At 37.0% G+C, this 21,358-nt stretch overlaps 1 protein-coding gene across 4 annotated transcripts in view; it reads right to left on the bottom strand.

Moving 5' to 3' along the window:
• The window catches only part of arhgap27l (Rho GTPase activating protein 27, like), a 35,970-nt gene that overhangs the window by 6,733 nt on the left and 7,879 nt on the right, over positions 1–21,358 (bottom strand). For 2 of the 4 annotated variants that reach the window (XM_055194489.2, XM_055194490.2), the window contains exons 3-8: positions 17,781–18,696; positions 4,061–4,495; positions 3,666–3,866; positions 930–1,010; positions 657–767; positions 59–148 (exon numbers count right to left, since the gene is read on the bottom strand). In XM_055194489.2, coding sequence (XP_055050464.2) covers positions 59–148; positions 657–767; positions 930–1,010; positions 3,666–3,866; positions 4,061–4,495; positions 17,781–18,626 — 1,764 coding nt within the window. In that variant the 5' untranslated portion in view covers positions 18,627–18,696. Of the gene's footprint in view, positions 1–58; positions 149–656; positions 768–929; positions 1,011–3,665; positions 3,867–4,060; positions 4,496–8,434; positions 8,824–17,780; positions 18,697–21,358 lie in introns of those variants that run through there. The other 2 variants (XM_055194491.2, XM_055194492.2) reach the window with 2 other exon arrangements.

Below are 21,358 nucleotides of genomic sequence, written 5' to 3'. Positions count from 1 at the left end.
TATGAGTTAAAAGCGCCGCTGAGGCCTGGAAATGACAGGTGGAGGTCACAGTACATACGTGATGCTGCGATTCTGGTGAATTCCCCGAGCTGGATCCTTCACTGGCACAGTCAGAGGCGATCCTCCTGTGCGACGGGGAATGTTTTTGCTGACGGAGAGAACATAAATGAATATTAGCGAGTGGAAATGGTGTGGTGGTGCGTGTCAGATCAAGTACCAGATGTTTCCTTCCTTCATGTTGTGGCTATTGTGATGTCATCTGCATGTAATTGCAGACAATGAAAAAAGACATCACTCAACATCCACTTCTACCACTTTAACGCTAATAATGATGCATGTTGGAATCCATTTTGTAAAAATCTGAGAATTCTGGGAAATAAATTGTTCTTCCTCAAATGAAACGTACTTGTTTACACTAACGTTTATGCGTTTATACTGAAAACTAACAGAATGTATTTCACTTCTAGATCTTAATTTTACTTCCTGAAATCACATTACAATTCTGCATTCTGTTTGCTATAACGGTTCAGTTCAGAAGAAAACAGTATACTGGAAATCCCCAGTTTACAAGAGCTCACAGCAAACTATTTTGTAAGGTACTCATGTATAAGCCTCAAAATAAGAAAAAAATGTATTAGGAGCTTGTTGACACTCACCAAGTCCTCCAGAGACACGTTCAAATGGCCCATTGTGTATCTCCAGTTGTTTACAAGGGGTTGGGCATCTTGGTCCACTCCATTTCCAATCATCTGCGGCGGCATGGAGGCCTTCAACAGTTATTAAAAATCACAGTAAGTTTATATAAAGTTCAAAGTGAGACAAAAACAGGCATTCATTGAGAATAGAAAAGAATATAAAAGTATTTTTGATGCAGTTATTTTTTATCATGTATATTTCAAATGTGCCCAGAAAATCAGTCATACACAGACCTCTGGAAGAGTCCACTGACGTTTAGTCCCATCTTTTGAGTGGTAAAACAACTTCCCTTTGTCATCCTTCGACTGGAACCACTGCAATAGGATTAATTGTCAATCTACTATTAGATAGTGTATACAAGTCCACAAAAGCTTATTTTTTAACATATTTTGGTTAATTTTATCATTTGTTTAATGGCAAATGGGTGCAGCTCCACTTTATTTTACAGCATATTTAATAATTCTGCAATTCTTCCAAGATTACATCTTGGCCTGGTTGTAAAAAGTCATCAGTATTATACTATGGGCACAGATGCAATGTAATGGAGGCACCAAAAGGGGACACCAATCCATAAAAACAAGTCTTTAGAGACACATTAACAACAACTGGCAGGCAGTATTAGAATGGTAAAAGAAAATCTGAAATGATTTCATATATGAAAGTGATATGAAAAACATCTCACATTGACAATGTACTGCATTAAGAAATACTTTCAGTTGTGGACAAAAATATTGGCACCCTTGGTAAATATGCAATAAATATATAATGTTTCTCCTTTTGAGCTTTAATTAAACAGAATATTATTAAAGGGGAGGTTTAATGCTATTTCATGCATTCTGACTTATTAACACAGTTTAAGAGTTGTAGTCCTCATGCTAAACATAAGCAAAGTGTCAAAAAAGCAGTTTGGCTTGTAACAGAGTATTTCTGAGCCGAACTCACGCCTCCTTTTTCCTACAAGTTTCGGAAAGTTTTTTTCAAATAGGGGTATCCGTTACGACTGATTGACCCCATATTCCTTTTATGGGCCTTTACCCCCAGAAAAGCACGCCTGCCCTGCACGTCAAGTGAGAGCGTGAACGCTCATTAGCATTGCTCCGTCCAGTAGAAGTCACCGGTATCACTGCACAGCACGCGACAACTTTTAGCAAGATAGTTCGACAAAAGAAGTGTGTTTTTGGATGTAAGGAGAAGAAAACCTTATTTAGCTTTCCCTGTCGTAAGACAACAGTGGATGCAGTTCGTTTTTCCCGGACAGCAACGTAATTGCGAATGAGTTGTCTGTATTTCGGAGAGGACTGCTTTACAAACAAGGCTCAGTTTGACGCCGGATTTTCCACTTTTTTACAACTATTGGAGCGGTCAAAACTTTAAAAGACCCCGTTAAGGAGTCACAACCACAGGCGTAAGTAATTCAAAATCTTACGTGTATTGTTTGCAATCGCGCATACGTGCATGTAAAGTAAACAACACCAACAACAGCACTTTGTACTGCATTTACAACATTTACACCTTTTAAAACGTGAAAATGCAGTTAAAAACTGGATTATGTTGCTTTTTTATTAAAATAGCGGATAAACAAGCAAGGATTACTCATAGAGACGTCCTGGTGTAATCGTTGCTGCTATTGTTCCTGTTCGTCATACTGACTAAGTATCCGATTCTGGATCATATTTATAATATAAGGCTGGTTATATAAAAAAAAAAACATTTTTTTAAAGTTTGATTTCCATCTATGTCGGCTGTAAGTCCTGAAGTAGTATCCGAAGCTGCGCGTACTCTTAACTCTTCGGCTCCGCCTACCGCACGCCTTCAAGTGTTCGACCTTTTATGCCATGTTTTTTCTTTTATAAATCTGACTAAACAATGAAAAACTACTCTATATATAGCAAGATTAACATTAGATTGGCAAAAACGTCTTGTGTTATGTCAGCTTTAAATAAATGTTTTCTCTTAGACACAGTGGACACAATTATTGGCACCCCTAGAAATGTTTATAAGTAAAAAATCTCTGAAGTAGATTCCCATTGACATTAAACATTTCTTAGCACACCAAGATCATTATAAACACAAAGTTCTTGTTTCACAGGGGAATAAATATTAAGTAACACAAAGCACAAATCTCCTTATTCATTCATCACAATAGGTAATCCCTGAACTATAGTTCTGATGTTCAGCAAAAGATTGTTGAGCTACACATAGTAGAAAGTGGCTTATACTGTGTTTGACCCCCTTTCGCCTTCAGAACTGCTTTAATTTTATGTGGCATTGATTCAACAAGGTGCTGAAAGCATTCTTTAGAATTGCTGGCCCATACTGATAGGATAGCATCTTGCAGTTGATGGAGATTTGTGGGATGCACATCAAGGGCACGAAGCTCCCGTTCCACTACATCCCAAAGATGCTCTATTGGGTTGAGATCTGGTGACTGTGGGGGCCATTTTAGTACACTGAACTCATTGTCATGTTCAAGAAACCAATTTTAAATTATTCGAGCTTTGTGATATGGTGCATATGGTGCAAGGTAGCCATCAGAGGATGGGTACATGGTGGTCATAAAGGGATGGACATGGTCAGAAACAATGCTCAGGTAGGCCGTGGCATTTAAACAATTCCCAATTGGCACCAAGGGGTCTAAAGTGTGCCAAGATTATGCCAAATTCTGACTCTCTGAATGTCTCAACAGAAATCAAGACTCATCAAACCAGGCAACATTTTCCAGTCTTCAACTGTCCAATTTTGGTGATCTTGTGCAAATTTGGATTATGGTGATTTTTTAAAATAAAAAGCACAAAAATAGAAACATAGATTTATTTCCACAGCTTTCTTTGCTCATATTTACCAAGGTTGCCAATATAATATTTTGTTTACAATAACAGCACTAGATTATGGGATCAGGGCCTTTATTAGTGATCTCAGTCTGTTATTATGCATGTGTCTGTGTGCATTTACTAAAAAACTGTCATTACCTGTTCATGTGTGTGTTCATTTGTAAAAACCGATTTCCCTTCAGCATCAGAGCGGGTCCAGCCCACAGGGAATTCTTTCTGAGGGTCCGTAGCAGCCCTTGGGATAATGGCACGTTTCATTTGGACTAACTGTAGATCCTTAGGGAGATGAGGATGATTTTGGGATTCATTTGTAGGGTAGTCCTCCTCTGGCAGAGGTGGCTCAAGATAGAGAGAGAAAATTCACATTAATTTGGAAAAGGGAGACTAATCATTCATAGAGAGCCTGTGAAAGGTGAAATGTAGTGCAGCACTTCTATTATTCCTATATTTCTATTTGACTCAAATCCAAACAAAAAATGAGAATAAAATTTAGTACAAGAGTAAAGAGAAAAGGCGAGTAAAGGTTTATTTACCGGTACATGTGCTCCATCTGTGGGAGGTGGAGAAGACAACACTTCGGGCGCAGTCCAAGAGCTTTGCTTCGAAGTGTGGTTATAGTAGTAATGTCTCCCAGTGGCCTCGTCCAAAAGTTTTTCCCAGTCAGATGTACTGGACATTGTGGGCAAGGGAGAGGTTAAAGATTCCATTTCAGATCCTGGATGGGGGCTACGGGGATCAGACCAAGTGCTCTGTCCCGTAGGGGGGTGGTAAAAGAACTCCTTTCCGCTGTGGTCACTATGGACCTGCCATTCGTCCGAGTTGGGCGAGGTGGCGGAGTCTGGGGCGGGGCTGAGAGCAAGGCCGGGTGAGGAACAGGTGGAGACAGATGAGATTGGAGAGCGAGGGCCGATCTTCTTCAGGTCTGTGACGTTAGCGTATACCGCCGTGCTGGGGTCTTCATTCTCCACCTGATGATAAAGAGGAGGATTAGCCTTGTTTTGGACATTGAGGTTGCTTTGAGAGTAATACATGTAACGTATAAATGGATACTCATCAGTAAACATCTAAACAAAAAAAACAAGAGATAAGCGGATAACCAGATGAATTTTACATCTGTATTAACTCTTTTCCTGGCATTGACGAGTTATCTTGTCAATTAAGAGGAAACATTTGCATGAAAAAAAAAACGTGTTCCTGAAGAGTTTTTATGGTAATCTGTAATACCGCGATTATCCACTAGATAGTGCTTTTACCAATTCATAAAAAACTCCCAATTTGGTATTTTTAAAGAAAATTATCCATATTTAAGAGTTTATAAACAGAGAAAAAAATAAATATATGATGAAACTTTTTTCCTGTTTTGTTTGTTTGAAAGCACAGGGTCTGTTTTTTCATTTGACATATTTGTATGTTGATATATTTTTAAAGGTGCAGTGTGTAATTTTTAAAATGATCTCTTGAAAGAAATGCTAAATAATATTCAAAACAATATTATCAGGGGTTTATAAAGACCTTTCATAATGAACCGTTATGTGTTTATTACCTTAGAATAATACGTTTTTATCTACATACACGGAGGGTCCCCTTACATGGAAGTCGCCATTTTGGGCCGCCATGTTTCTACAGAAGCCCTTAACGGACAACATTTTTTTACTAAGTGGTCTCCGACTATGAAATGCTTGTCCGGTGGTGGATATCATAGCTTTTCTATGTGAGAGCATTAGGGGTGAGCAGTGGACTGAGCCGTTGGTTGCAATTCGCAACCTCACCACTAGATGCCGCTAAAATTTACTGCACCTTTAAAAGAAAATTTTCCTGGAAGGCATTTTGTGGAACTTTTGTGAAAATCCCAAAAATGCTGGCAGGCAACTTAAAAAAAGTCTGGCGGAAATGAGTTAATAAAACACAAAAATTCAAACTCAACAACCATCAGTTTTACAAAATGCTTAAAGGGGACATTTCACAAGACTTTTTTAAGATGTCAAATCAATCTTTGGTGCTCCCAGAGTACATATGTGAAGTTTTAGCTCAAAATACCCCCCAGATAATTTATTATAGCATTTTAAAATTGCCACTTTGTAGGTGTGGGCAAAATGTGCCATTTTAGGTGTGTCCTTTAAAATGCAAATGAGCTGATCTCTACACTAAATGGCAGTGGCATGGTTGGACAGTGCAGATTAAAGACCGGTATTACCCCTTCTGACATCACCAGGGGAGCCAAATTTCAATGACCTATTTTTTCACATGGAGAATGGTTTACCGAAACTAAGTTACTGGGTTGATCTCATTCAAATTTTCTAGGTTGATAAAGCACTTAAACATAGAAAAACTCTAATATTTTCATGATATGTCCCCTTTAACAATCATTGTGAATAAGGACAATATGAACATACAACATGGACATGACATCACAACACTTTGTTAAAAGTGAGGAACTATCGGTCTATGTCTCATGTCATTATTTCTATTCCTTGTCCTTAACAAAGGTCTATAGAAATGTAACAAAACAATGAGCCATAGGGAAAAAATCCTGCTGGAGACACTCCTTCGATTCAGTAATGACACAAAGACATTAATGTGGAATCAAATATCTTTCTGGCCCTCATCTTCATGCCTTTCTTTATGCTTTCCTCAACAGAAAACCATGAACTCTCTCTCCGACCATCCACAGATCTGCAAAAATCTGAGCTCTCATGCATTCAATATCATTCGGGAAGATGACATAATTTTTATCCCTCGTATAAAGCATTACCACAAAAAAGCTTTCAAATGCTGAACTGCACACCTGTACAAGCTCACTGAAACCACATTGTGTGAGGTCTAAAACAACATTTACAACGTCCTTTAGTCCAAGTGAAAGTTTTGTCTTGATCTTACGCCCCAAGCGATGAGGAAGTATCCAGATAATGTTTTCCACAGCACACTGTCTCTTGAGAGGAAGTTAAGATGAAAACAGAACAGCAGGCTGACCGCTCGGTTGCCTGTGGTACATCTGAGGAGATTTTGATAGACACGTAAAGGGGGAGCATGAAATGCTGCCAAAAACAGCCATTCAGTCATATAGGAACATCTAATGCAACAACTGATTTATGTAGAATTAATTAAAGGTTTTACTTACATTAACAAAAACAATTTAATTTGACACGAAGCATTAACTTTGAATATTTTGGGACGGTTTCCTGGACAGGTCCTATCTTAGTCCCAGAATGAAATGCATGTTTTCGATGCCTTTAATTAAAAAACCTTGCACTAACATGACTATCGCATGCAAAGTATCGCGCATCCCTACACTAATATATCTTATTACACGGCTCTCTGGAATGCTTGATTCTGATTGGTCAGTTGAGACATTTGCAGGTTCGTTCTTTTCGAATAATAACCGCTCCAAAATAATAACGCATAGCCGGGCTACTTGCACGAGTAATATCGCTCTGCGCCAATAAAGATCAATAATGATTACTGTCTGTCTGGCGCCATCTTGTGACAAACACTCGACAACCACGACAAGACACAGACAGCTTACTGAGACTGAACTTGACAAAATAGAGCATGACAGCTACGAAGCCAACACACAAAAAAATACAGAATGGGGATTAAAACTTCTCAAAGAGAAAAAATGGAGACAAGTATGAAGCAGAGGATCTTTATAAGGTATTACGATCATTTTATGCATCTGTGCAAAGTTTCGCGGAAGGATAAAAATGTTAATTTAAAACAAATATGCCAATAAAATGTTTCAAATTCATATTCATGTCCAGTTTTTTTTCTTATGTGGCAAGTAGCCGTGTAATAAGCGGGATAATGTAGAGGCAGCCGGTAGTTATTGGGAAATAAGCCCCTTCAGTGTGATACAAGACCCTCCGCTTCGCGTCGGGTCCTGATCACACTGTCGGGGCTTATTTCCCAATAACTACCGGCTGCCTCTACATTATCCCTTACTTAACATATATCAGTACCGTTGTTTTGTTTCAAGTATAAGTATAACCGCAGCAATGACAGTGTTCTTAATATCACAAATAAGTGTTTTGATTAATGCCATTAATGTTTATTTTTTTTATCAGTGTATACCATTAGTCAACTAAATGAATATAACATGGCAAAGATGAATGTACATTTATACATTGAATAGATTTATAGCATTTTGAAAAAAAACTTGTCATGCATTTATTGCATTGTGTGGAAAAAACTATTCGTTTTTATAATAAGTTATGGATTTTAATTTTTTATGTTTTTATAACCTAAAGATGCTATGTGAAAGTTTGTAACAGAAAATAGTGGTTTTCATCTTGTCACTTTCTTGGTATAAAAAACACGTTTTTACTGAAATTTGTCAAAATGGATTTATTGCATTTTGGAACCAAACTCTTCATATATATATATATATATATATATATATATATATATATATATATATATATATATATATATATATATATATATATATATATATATATATATCAAATCTCTCTGATTTGAGAATCGACCTAAAACTGACTACACATACAGTACATTTTTGAATTATTATACTATAAAATGTTATTGCATACCATTGCAATATGCATACTGCTGTATGAACATTTAAGATATTTTGGTAATTACAAAATATCTTGTAGCAAATACTACATAGGCAGTACTAAACTTGTATTTTTTTAATCTATCAAAAATGCTTGGTGTTTCATGCAGATTGATATCATCATTCAAAATTGCAACTTTTACAAAAACAAATTAATTGAAAGTTGCACTAGCAGTAAAATCTACACAAACAACAGTTTCTTTCAAGCAAACAGTTGGTTAGTCACAAAAAACAGATTTAATCACAACTCCATGATACCCTATCTGGATTTCATTCGCGCATTTCCACAAACACCAGTCTAGCCTCACAATGCCACCCTGTGTTTACCGCTTACCTTACGAAACTTCAGAAAGGTCTCCAGTCTGGGCATGAGCGTACGGCAAGCCTTAAGAATCACCTCCTTTACTTCCATCTGAACCTTGACAAATCAAATTTGTCTTGTGACAAAACGCAGGACCAGCAAACGAATCAAGACTCAAAGTCTCCAGCGACATCTGGTCCCACCTGAAAGGTGCCGAGAGTTCGAAACAACACAGGTGCTGAAAATCCTTTCCAAAAACTTTACAGCTTCTGCACGGGAGTATGCCGTCAGCGTGTATAACAAGAGGAGATCCACAGAAAATCTGGGTTTATCTGGCATCAGGGGAGGGGCGCATCAGATTGTTTGACAAGAAAGCCGAAAGGGTCTCCCGAGGATCACACAGACATGTACGAGTGCACATACAAACACAGAAATCGCAACTGGGAATGCAAACTAACTGCAGTTATAGTGCAGAGGAAGTTCAACTCTCATTTCCTCTTGAGGTGGAGTAATGCTAATTAAAATAAACATAATCATGTGTTTGGTAAACATCCGAAGATGAAAAACACTACACAACACAGAAAAATAAAAACAATATGCTATAAAATGTGCAAAATCTGACAATCAAATGATGACGTTTCTACATATCCTTTGGGGTAATTCGAATTAGGGGTCTTTCAAATTAGGGATGTAGTGCTTGAAAATCAAACATTAAGTATCAAAATCAGTTCCTCTTTCATTTTGAATGTCTATCAACTGAGAATTGGGTGAGACTGTCTTTTAGTGTAATCAAATCAAGCGGTAAATCTACATTATAGGCCAATGCAAAGTTTTGACATTCAAATGAAATCTGAGAAGCGGTTTTAGGCACTCCCCTTACGAAGAATACTCTTTTGTGTCCCAAACACAACCCACACCCTTGATCATAAGTGTTAATGAACATTTTCTGCCAAACACTAAACCACTGAACCAGCAGTGTGAATTACATCTTCAGGTGTGAGAATATATATATATGACAGGCATGGAAATATGTAGTTGTGTTTGTTTGCTAGGGCAAACACTATGCCTGTATTCACTAATTTACTTATATTTAGCAATATCAGAGATTAGAAATGTTGAACCCCTCTAAATATTGCATTTCAGCACATAATGTGGCTTTTACCTCATACTGTGAGGCTTGTTAAGAAGAGGGGTAGATAAGTTTTTATGCAACTGGAATTAGGACTTATGCTAAAAGCAAGAAAGAAAACATTAACACTGAAAGATGGACCTGATCAATATCTAGAAACATAAACATCACTAAGATCTGAAAGTGGAAACAAACCACGTCATCAATGTGTACAAACAGTAAAAGGGTCTATAACTTTAATAGCATCTGTTTGATCTATCAAATTAAAAGGTCCCGTTCTTTGTGTTTTTTAAGCTTTGATTGTGTTTACAGTGCACAATATAACATTTTGTTCATGTTTCACGTGTAAAAAAACGCAGTATTTTTCACACAATTTACTTATCTGTATACCGCTGTTTTCACTGTCCTAAAAACATGCTCATGTCTTCCTTGTTCTATGAAGTCTCTCCTTCAGAAATACGTATCAAGTTCTGATTGTGTAGCTTGTTTAGTGGGTTGTGATTCGACAGCATCTTCGGCTGCGTCCAAATAACCACACTAGCGGTCTTGGCCACTTTAGAGTGCGTGCACGCAACAGGAAGTAAGTGCGCAAGACTGTCCCATGTCTTAAAACTGGCAAAGTGCAGTGCCCTTAACGCATATTTGAAGCGGTATTCAAGGCTAAGTGTATCCCGTCATGCATCATGTTCAGGATGTAAATCATGAGACTTTTGCCCAAATCTCGCGAGATGTCGTGGAAACTTTTAATTGTGAGTTAATACATGGATTTTATATATTTTGGCAGTAGAACAGAAAGTGTTCCACATTTCATTGGTTGTTATGTATTTTGTAAAACATCTGTAACTGCTTTTATAACATTAAAACAACATTAATGGTGTTGTTTATTCAGGGACTATTACAATAAACTTTAATAAAGCTACATGCACAAAATTAAGAGTTTTTTACAAGCACAAAGAATTCTGCATCTGAAAGTTTTAGATAGGTGTAGATAATATTCTTTAAATGTTTATTTATTTATTCATATGTTTATGTGTTTATTTTATTTAAAGAAAACCTTAAAATGTATATTTTAAGCAATCTAAATAAAAAACTTTTTGGTGCAAATTGCTGCCACTATACCTGGATTGACATTTTAACACTTGCTAAGTGTGTCCCATCGGGTGAATCATTTTTTCAAGCACGCTTGGGATCTTCATGCCCACTAGAACACTTGGGCAAAATACAAGAAATACGTCATATAAGTATTCAAGCGGTCAAGTGCAAAGACCGCAAGTGTGGTTATTTGGACGCAGCCTTAGCCTGGCCGTTTGAGACAAAGCTGGCGATAAGGGTTGTCATTTTCCAAATCCTCGATTCGATTACATTTTCGATTATAAGGGCATTTTTTTTTAATAAAGAACAGGTTGCTATGCAATTTTTAGACTAGACTTTTACGAAATCTAATATCTGACCTTAAACCCGGAGATGCAGCTCGCGTGGTGTCTCCTGCATCTGCCATGCTATCTTTTAACTGGCTGTAGCTAGCTAACTTATAGGCGGTTGACTCGCAGCACTCAACACGTGTGTTTTTTTTTCCACTTGACAAGCCGACAGGATGGGACATGGGGGTGTGGCAGCATCGACGATTCCATTTTGTAATTCGAAGTTCGAGGTTGTGACTTAATTTTTATCAATTTCTATTTAAAATTGAAATCGTGACACCCTTACTGGTGATTGATGTATTCCTGTGGGTGAAGTTTAATCAAAAACTCTTTTATTGATGTCAATCAACCGGGAAGTAGAGGGCTGTAGTCCAAACCAGCCATTCGCTGTAGGCTTTGAAAGGGGTATCCTGTTAAAGAAAATATATCGCCTACAGTGAACTTTGAGCTTTACCACCTTGGTATTATTTATGCTATAACAGCAAGATTACACACTAACTAAAGTTAGAAAAATGAGATCAGGGACCTTTAACATTACGACCTACTGCTTCAAAGATTAAACTAAAGAGTAACCAGAGTCCCAGACATCCAAGTGTTACCTGAGCTTGGATTGACTATCAAAATACCTGAAGGCAATAAAACATTGATAACTCATAAACTACAGTCAGCTTACTGTACACTGCTGACGTCCAATATGTACTACATTTGACAGTTGCCCAATCATGTGTGTTTCCTGGTCTTAAAATAGTTTTATAATGTGGCACTCCAGTGTATTTTGACCCCAACCATGACGAGAAAGTGCAAAGATAAAACAATCAATTACACAAAAGAGGAAGTCAAATGCTTACCAATAAACCATTAATGTTTCCAAAGCAATACAAACAATGCAAATGACTCAATTACTAGCTGTCACGACTACAGTTACTGAATTTTACAGAATGTAATGGTCACAGATTCACTTATTCAACTAAATTTCACTATTGCTACTAGTGATTTCTTACAAAACATTTGATGGACATAAAAACAAATGAACTGACGTTTTTGAGTAGAGCTAAAAGTATAGTAAACAACAATCATTTTCCTCTTAGAAAAGGCAGCATATCAACTTAAAAATCAAAACATGGATCTGAAGGATAAATCGTTCAGCAAACACAGGCATAACCAAACGCCCAATACAAAAAAAACTCTCAGCAGTTAAAAAATAACAATAATCTCTCTTGAATGATTTGAAACACAAAGCACACAAAAAAAGAAGTGTAATTCTCTGCGGCTGTTATGTCACAAAAACCACAACAATGCCGTATGGTCCACCTTACAAAGTTGCTGCCGTCTATTTCAATATGCATTGGGCAGAGAGCTATACAAAGAAAACTCACTATACTTTCCTAAAACGATATTAATTACATACAAAAAAACGTCAACGAAGCAACTGAATGTTTACAATTTCACTTGACTCACTGAAGCAGCAGCTAAGGGCGCGCGCACGCGCACTGACGAAAGTGCATTTGTGAACTCACTCACTAACACCAAGTTGTATCGTATATCATAACGCTTTAGTTATACATTTCTAGGGTTATATTGTTGTTGATTCAATCGCACTGCGAATGATGTGTCAACTTTAAAGTATCGACAAACGTACCTGTGTTAGATTCGAGCAAATCTTCTCAAATGAATCTCACTCTACACTGCTCTCCTCAGCAGTGATTGAATCGAGCCCGCCGCCCGGAAGCAGCGCTCGCACAGGTAACCAGCACAAGTGTGACCAACCTTCACTTTTTAACCCTTTCTCTACCAAACTTGCAGCTTTCCATTGACAATTACTAACTATACTTAGGCAAAACATTTCTATTTCGCTCCTCACGTAAACACAAGATTTACACAACGTCAGAATAATTCTGGCGGTTAACGTAACCTGACTGGCTAGTGCCCAAACAAGTGCTCGTAGGTCGTAATGTAGGATCAGGGTATTTCGTTGTGAACTTGTTTGGGTTTAAGCAGTGTAATGAGTTTGGAGACCTTCAGGAAAGAACTCCTCCTTTGTTTTGTAAACGTACCGAGGGGTAGCAGGGGTGGGCCACCATCTGTTCACTTATAGGCTATACAGTAGCCTATATTATGATGATATGCCACATAACAATTGCTTTGCTTTTATCCTCATGAGCTCATGACTTTGAAGTGCTCACCACAGATGAATCACCAGGTATTAACTGAATTATAAACATACAATTACTTTAAAAATACGTATTAATGTAGCCTAGTTATGGTTTTAATGCAACAGATCAAGCATGACCCAGTAGAGTTAAATACCTTCACATAATGTACTGTACATCTGAAGCTTGGTACACTGCTGGTTTTGTGTGAAGGGAGTGTGGATGACTGATACAGACAGGCTAACAAAAGCTTTGAAATCTGATACAGGTGCATTGATAGCCCAGCTCCTGCATTGTGCCTCCCTTCTCGGTTCCTGAAAGATTTCAAACTATTCCCAGAAAACAGGGAGTTTGGAAAAATAAAGCATAGGATAGCTCACTTTCAGCATACTAGAAACATGACACCGTCCACAAGAAGCAACCAAGGGATGCAATGAAATTTGACTTTAAAACTGATATAAACATCTCATATGAAAATCTCTCTCTCTCTCATTAAAAGGGTTTAAGAAGTTTTATGACCCATTGTGATTGTCAAAGCCAAAACGTCTCTATTTGACACATATTTCAAGCACCTGGATCATTACTGCTTTTGAATCTGAGAAGCTGAAACATCTGCGATAACAATAGCAGCCTTGCAGCTACAGTACAATACAAACCCTGACTCAGATCCCAAGATCTGTGCTAACAATGTCCCTGGAGACTACGCCTTCTTATATGCAGAGAGCTTAACAACACTCACAGTCTTACCTTATTACAAAACAATTAAAAATATTTCAATATTATTTTCAATTTACATTAAAAACATTACCTACTAGACGTCTGATCAGGATCTCCTTATCCTGATTTTTTTAAGAAACGGTTGATTAAAAAAAACAAAAACAAAGCCCTGCTGCCGTGACATGCCCTTTTGCTCTTAGCAATTGAACTGGCATGATGTGATCAAACCTCTGAATTTGTTCACAAACATGAAAAAAAGGGATGGGCTCCCTACAACCTGTAAAGCAAGGTTACGTGTGAGTGCACTACAAACAGAGTAAATGCAAATAGGTATGGAAATTGGATATAGTTTTGGGTGTAGTTTGATTTGAACCCAATGAATATGTCTGATGAAGTTATACTGTATATAGGAAATTAAAACAGCCACATAATAAATGTCTCAACTTTGCCCAAATACACGAGCTTTGGGTCAGTGTGTCCTTGCCTGTAGGAAAAGTTGTAACATCCTGTTCAGACGTCATGTTGGAGGGCCTTATTGTAAAGTAGCTCTCTGTAATATTCGCTCCATTGTTTTCAGGTGCTTTGTTTTGTCTAGCTAATGTATACTTAACCGCTGAATAGTCAAAATGTCAGTTTGATAATGAGCTGAACTCATCTGGATGAAGAAGGTCTCTATATTCAGTAGAAAAATTTACAGTCCGCATGCCAACATCGCCCCCCAGTGGCTCACTTTGAGTACTTTCAGCTAAATATTTCCTTTTAGTAATAGTTTTTATGCACTCTCTTGCACAAATATCCAGAGGGTGCATGTGTCAAACAACAACAAATTTGTACGGCAAATGTTAAGAGATTGGAAGTAAGCAATCCATCTCAAATCTGTACATTTACACATTAACAGAGACATAATGCATACTCATGTAAAAGATCTTTATATTAAAGCTAATTCTTTTGCACCTTCTCTATTGAAGATTGGGCTCAACAAACCACAAATATAAAATATCATCATAGTATATGTAATAAAGTAAATCAACTTGGTTATATTTTTCTGTGTCAGCGTTGATTATTTTGTGTATTGTCGTGTAGTTTAAAAAACTGTCATAAGCAAGCAGACGTTATAGTAATTATAAATAGATGTACAGTATGTCTATAGAATATTTAAGTTTTAATATATAAATAGATTTTAATATTTAAAAAATAAATAATTTATATTCTAAATACGGTTGCAAAATGTTAGGAATTTTCAAGGCTGGAAACTTTCCATGGGAATGAACGGGAATATATGGGAATAAACTGTGAATTTGAAAAACATTTCAAAAACATTGTCTATAACAGGGATTAAGTTTAAATAGTTTAATGTAGTTTAAAATAATCTTGCATGATAATTTTGTTTAAAACAACAAGATTCAAAGGGGACATATCATGAAAATCAGATTTTTTCCAAGTTTAAGTGCTATAATTGGGTTTCCAGCGATTCTATAAACCTATAAAATGTTAAAAAGATCAACCCAGTAACTTAGTTTTGGTAAATCATTCTCTGCAATCATGTGAAAAAATAGGTGATTGACATTTGGCTCCCCCTGTGATGTCAGAAGGGGATAATACCACGCCTTAATCTGCACTATCCAACCACGACACTGCCATTTAGTAAAGAGATCAGCTCATTTGCATTTAAAAGCACACACCCAAAACGGCACATTTTTGCTCACATCTACAAAGTGGCAATTTTAACATGTAATAAATGATCTATATGGTATTTTGAGCTAAAACTTCACATACGTACTCTGGGGACACTTTTACATTTTAAATGTAATAAAATTTCGGCTGAATTTTTCTACCCTGTACATTTCTCAGTCACATGCACACAGCTTACTAAAGGCCCATCGAGACCACACTCCCTGCATGTACTTGCATTCTTCCATAACATGGACACAAAAAATGTCAAAACATCTTTGCATGTATTGACGTAAATTACAAAAATTTGCTTAAAACTTCCTTGTGGTGTGTGTAAGCTAGTGTGCAACAACATTATACCATTGTAAAGACAAACACACTGACTTAGAAAACATTTAGGTGAGATAAGTAAAAAAAAATATTGTCTAAAAATGACTCTTCCCCTCACACGCTCACTCCCCCTGAAATAAAAAAAATCCTTCATATATCACATAAGGGGATTCCCCTCTATTTTCCATGTAATGTTAGCACAGAAACCACACTTTTAACTAACACATACCTAAATGTGTTTATACAGTAGCCAGCTAGCTAGTAAATGAGATATCTAAATGTAAGATACCACTATTATAGTTCTACTTACAATTAAATTAGTCAAGACGTCATTTTAAAATTTGTAATACATTGCATGTGTGTCTGCTTACGACCAAACAAATTTATTTATATTTATATTTATTGTTTATTTATGTTTGTATAGACGGTTTCAGCCGTAACAACATAAACAAGCAGCTTTCGTGGTCAACACGTAACTTCCGGTAAACTCAGCTAAGAATAAATAACAACAAACTTTAAACATAGTTTATTTATAGAACAAGCAAAATAACAACTCGTAAATTACCTACACTGAAAAAATATTCGTTCAATTTACTATATTTTTGTAAGGTAAGTGGTTTCAATCAATTTATTTAAGCTACATTTAAACAAACAAAACAAAAAAACTTTTGTTTAAATGCAGCTTAAATAAATTGATTGCAACCACTTACATTAAAAAAATGAGTAAATTGAATGAATATTTATTTTCAGTGTAGGAAACCAAAACATTTGTTATTTTCAACAAGGTATTTGTACTAGAGTTCGGTCAGACCATTAAAAAATCTGAAACCGGAAGTAAAGTTCGGACCAGACGCATATCGCGTCACCGCACGTGTGTCCGATGAAACCATCTATAGGATATTGTTTATATAAATCTCCCTAAATTTCCAAATAATTCCCTGTAAGTTTCCAATTTGGAATATTTCCAAAATTCCTTAATGCCGCGTTCCAGGCAATCTGTAACCAATGTTTTTCCAACCTTCTACCCGTGAAAATGCAATGCAACGGCAATCAAACCCGTGACTTCTCACCCGTGAACTCGTACTAGATTGATGAACTCCCAGTTCCGAGTTGTAAGTCATGGTTTTATTCGTGACTTACGATTCAAAACCTGCCTGCACTGTAAAAATACTTTGCTGCCTTAAAGGTGCAGTGTGTAAATTTTAGCAGCATCTAGTGGTAAGGTTGCGAATTGCTACCAACGGCTCAGTCCACTGCTCACCTCTTGCTTTTGAAACACATAGAGAAGCTACGGTAACCGCCACCGGACAAACATGTCATCGTTGGAGACAACTTAGTAAAAAAAATTGTCCGTTAACGGCTTCTGTAGAAACATGGTGGCACAAAATGGCGGCTTCCATGCAAGGAGACCCGCAGTGTATATAGATAAACAACCCATTCTAAGGCAATAAACACATAATGGTTCATTATGAAAGGTCTTTATACACTCCTGATAATTTAGTTTTGTATATTATTTTGCATTTCTGTCAAAATAGATTCTTCTAAAAATTACACACTGCACCTTTCAAATTTTTGTTGTTGAATCAACTCGGATTTACAAATCATTTCAACTTACTATTATTTATCTTGACTAAAGATGAGTTGTTATAACTACAGGTGAGTTGTTATAACTTATAAAATTAAGTTGACTTTTCTCAACTATATTTTATAAGTTGTGACAACTCATCTCTGTTGACTTGTAAACCTGAGTTGATTTAACAAAAAATTTTAAGGCAGCAAAGTATTTTTTACAGTGTGGAACGCAGCATAAGTTCACATGAAAGTTTCCGGAAATTTACCATAAACTCTGCACCTCTTTGCAACCCTAATACTAAACAACATCTACATCAAAAATTTGAAGAAATAAGGTAATAAAAAGTAATGATAGAAGTACTATTGGTTGTATGCGTATAAGACTGTACCTGTATCACTGGGGCTGGGGATGGTGTGTTGGTCTGTGGATCTGTCAATCCGGTAGGTGTTTTGTCTGTCTGTGTCAACTCATCCAGATTCAGGTCCGATATGGATTCATAAATATTCTCAGAGTCTGGAGACGGCAATTGTTCTGAACTAGAACTTTCACTTTCGGGCTCTATTGGGGACTCTGGCTCCGGTGACCTGACGTCATTCAGATTCTTGATGACAGGAAGCTCCACAGGTTTTGCAGGGGTCGGTTTATGAAGAGGGTCTGCTGGGCTGAAGCTGGGTACCCTGAACTTATCAGACGCAGTTTCAGATAGAGCATTACGAGAGCCAAACAGTAGATTGGCTGCTAGACTCATCCGCTTCTTTTGCTGTGATGTGTCTGAGACAGGATGAAGGGAGATTAGAGAGTCTGATGGTCCACCAGACTTGTAAGAAGGTGGCTCGTGTAAATCCAGAGGAACGCCAAACGTCGACATGCGATTTTCTGTCTTGTGATAATTCGCCTTGGGGCGTAGTTTAATTGCCATCTCATCTGGTTTGCGGGTCTCTGCCAGGTCATGCACAGCGGGCTTCGGATCAGAATTCGGAGGCTCTCTAAAGTCCAGAGGTGAGGGTATGCTAGGTGGAAGCTCTTTCACGTAGTTGGCGGGGATATAAAACGGCTTGGCGTGTTCATCTTTGCACACATGCCACCAGTGATCGTTGGTTTTGGCCAGGAGGATGTAGCGCTCGTTGGGCTTAATGGACACCATCTGGCCATCCCGGCCCTCGTATTCGTATTGAAACTCCACCAGTACCAGGCCAAGACTGTGTAAAGATGTCATCTTATCCATCATACGCATTTACCCCTCGCACTCCTTCAGGGAAGAGGATCACCTGACAAGCAGGAATCAAGGCTCAGCAAAGGCCCTCCTGGAGGGTGAAAACAAATTATAGGATTATGAAAAGCAATAAGATGGCAAAAGACAAGAAAATATAAACATACAAGAACTTCTTAATTTAACCTAGCTTCTGGACCAAACAAAAGAGCACCTGCTCTATAAATACAAAGTCAACAAGCTACCGTGGATGAACTCTCTACTGATCCAGCTGTTCATTATGATCTTAGCCAAACAAGCCTGCTTTCATCAAACTGAGACTGATTAAAAATTGTCTCGTGGACATTGCATCAGCTTTTACCTAAGGCACAAACCAAAAGGATCTGATTTTCAGTAAATGCATTGCTTTACAAATTCCTTTTCACAGAATTACATGCAATAGAAATGATAAGTGAAGTTTTATGTGAAAAAACTATTTATTAGACTGGATGAAGAATGTCCTCATGCGATGGGAATATTATAGGCTACTGCATGCACATTTCGAAAACAAGCACAATATTTCATCACATCACAGTGCCGAATTCTAAGAGCTCTGAAAACTACCGAAGTAATAATGTTCATAAATGTTCATACACTGTTAAAAAAACAATGCTGCCAATAAATAGTTCTAAAAGCACGTAATCATAAGTAAACCATTTTAAGCGCTATATAGACGCAGTAACAACATAAACAAGTGGCTTTCGTGGTCATCACGTAACTTCCGGTAAACTCCGCTAGGAATAAATAACAACAAAGTAGTTTATTTACACTCACCTAAAGGATTATTTTGAACACCACCATACTAATACTGTGTTTAACCTCCTTTGACCTTCAGAACTGCCTTAATTCTACGTGGCATTGATTCAACAAGTTGCTGAAAGCATTCTTTAGAAATGTTGGCCCATATTGATAGGATAGCATCCTGCAGTTGATGGAGATTTGTGGGATGCACATCCAGGGCACTAAGCCTCCCGTTCCACCACATCCCAAAGATGCTCTATTGGGTTGAGATCTGGTGACTGTGGGGGCTATTTTAGTACAGTGAACTCATTGTCATGTTCAAGAAACCAATTTGAAATGATTCGAGCTTTGTGACATTGTGCATTATCCTGCTGGAAGTAGCCATCACAGGACGAGTACATGGTGGTCATAAAGGGATGGACATGGTCAGAAACAATGCTCAGGTAGGCCGTGGCATTTAAACGATGCCCAATCCGCACTAAGGGGCCTAAAGTGTGCCAAGAAAACATCCCCCACACCATTACACCATTGCATTAATGAGAAATTGAACAGGTGTCCTTAATAATCCTTTAGATGAGTGTATATAACAAGCAAAATAAACAACACATAGATTACCTAGGAAACCAAAACATTTGGCATAGCATAACTAAAGCATCACTTATGGTTCAGCATGACACAATATGGTTCTACACAGGTTTTGTTTAGCACTAAAATGTTTCCTTTTACGAGCCCGTGAACCACTTTTAGTGCCATCTTTAATAGTTCATAAAGAACTTTGCAAGACTCCTGGCAGAATGAATGATTTGATATTTTATATATTGGTGATTCTGGCGAAATTAGACTTATGAGGTGTCATGAAACCTTTTGATAAAAAAAGTAAATGCAAAGTAAGAATATCAAAATAAGAAGCATACAGTTACAAACATCTCTTCATGTACTATTTTGCACATGATTTTAAATTACATCATACAAAACAATTTTGTTGTTTATTCCACATTTAAGGGGAAAATTGTCATTACCGCAACGTGTCCATGAACATTTACAGTAAAGAAACATGTGGTATTTGTGAAATGTAGAGACAAAAATATAAATAATGTAAATGTGTCCACGAAAAATGTTATCATCCTCCGCAACAATTTTCAATAATTGTTTAAGCCCTCAAGGAACTAATATTTAAAAAAAAAATGTGTTGGAAGGGACATAATTGACTGTGACACTCAAGATGGCTACCATGTAAGCAGTTCTTATTTTTTCTCTCCAGATAAAAGTTGAAATTTTGTTTGTCATAGTACCTAGACGATTTTTTAGTTCTCATTACCGAAACATGAGTTTGTAAATCCATATATTTAATGTAATGTCATGTTGCGGTAATGATAATTTTTAATAATGATAATCTAAAAATTTTTAATAATTCTATAGGAAATAGATATATATAAAAAAAATGGTTATTGTACATTCAGACCTTACTCTTATATGTGCAAAAAAAAAAAGATTTCGTGAGAATCACCCGTATTTGCTCATGTATGGCGCTGCATTAACAGGGCAAACGGTCATGGGTTCGAATGCAGGGAACACTGATAAAAATGCAAAAGATGCTTTGCAATGAACTTTCCTATATATAGGCTTGCATTTTACAAATATGTTGAATTATGATTCTATTGCCAGAAATCTGCTACTTTAAGCAAAACATAGCTCAGTATTATAAGTGCTGCCAGTGGTGTTGCAAAGAACTAATTTGAATGCAAATATAAAAATAATTTATTACATAATGACCTTGTTACACTTTTTTTGGTAGCTCATTCTATAACTCTTCCTTCCTTTTGCTTATAGCGTGAGAGAGACAGGAAGACGCACTGCTGCTATCAGCAACACCATAATCTGAAGGTAGAATTTGTTGTTCACTGTTCTGATCTATGGTTATATACAAGAATATATAAGTGTATAAAATATCTCAAAGCAGAAACAGAAAACAAAGC

Source organism: Misgurnus anguillicaudatus, chromosome 19 (assembly GCF_027580225.2).
Source record: "Misgurnus anguillicaudatus chromosome 19, ASM2758022v2, whole genome shotgun sequence".
In the NCBI taxonomy this organism is placed as follows: Eukaryota; Metazoa; Chordata; class Actinopteri; order Cypriniformes; family Cobitidae; genus Misgurnus; species Misgurnus anguillicaudatus.
The sequence above is the reverse complement of the archived record's forward strand: the minus strand, read 5'-3'. Positions and strand labels throughout refer to the sequence as shown.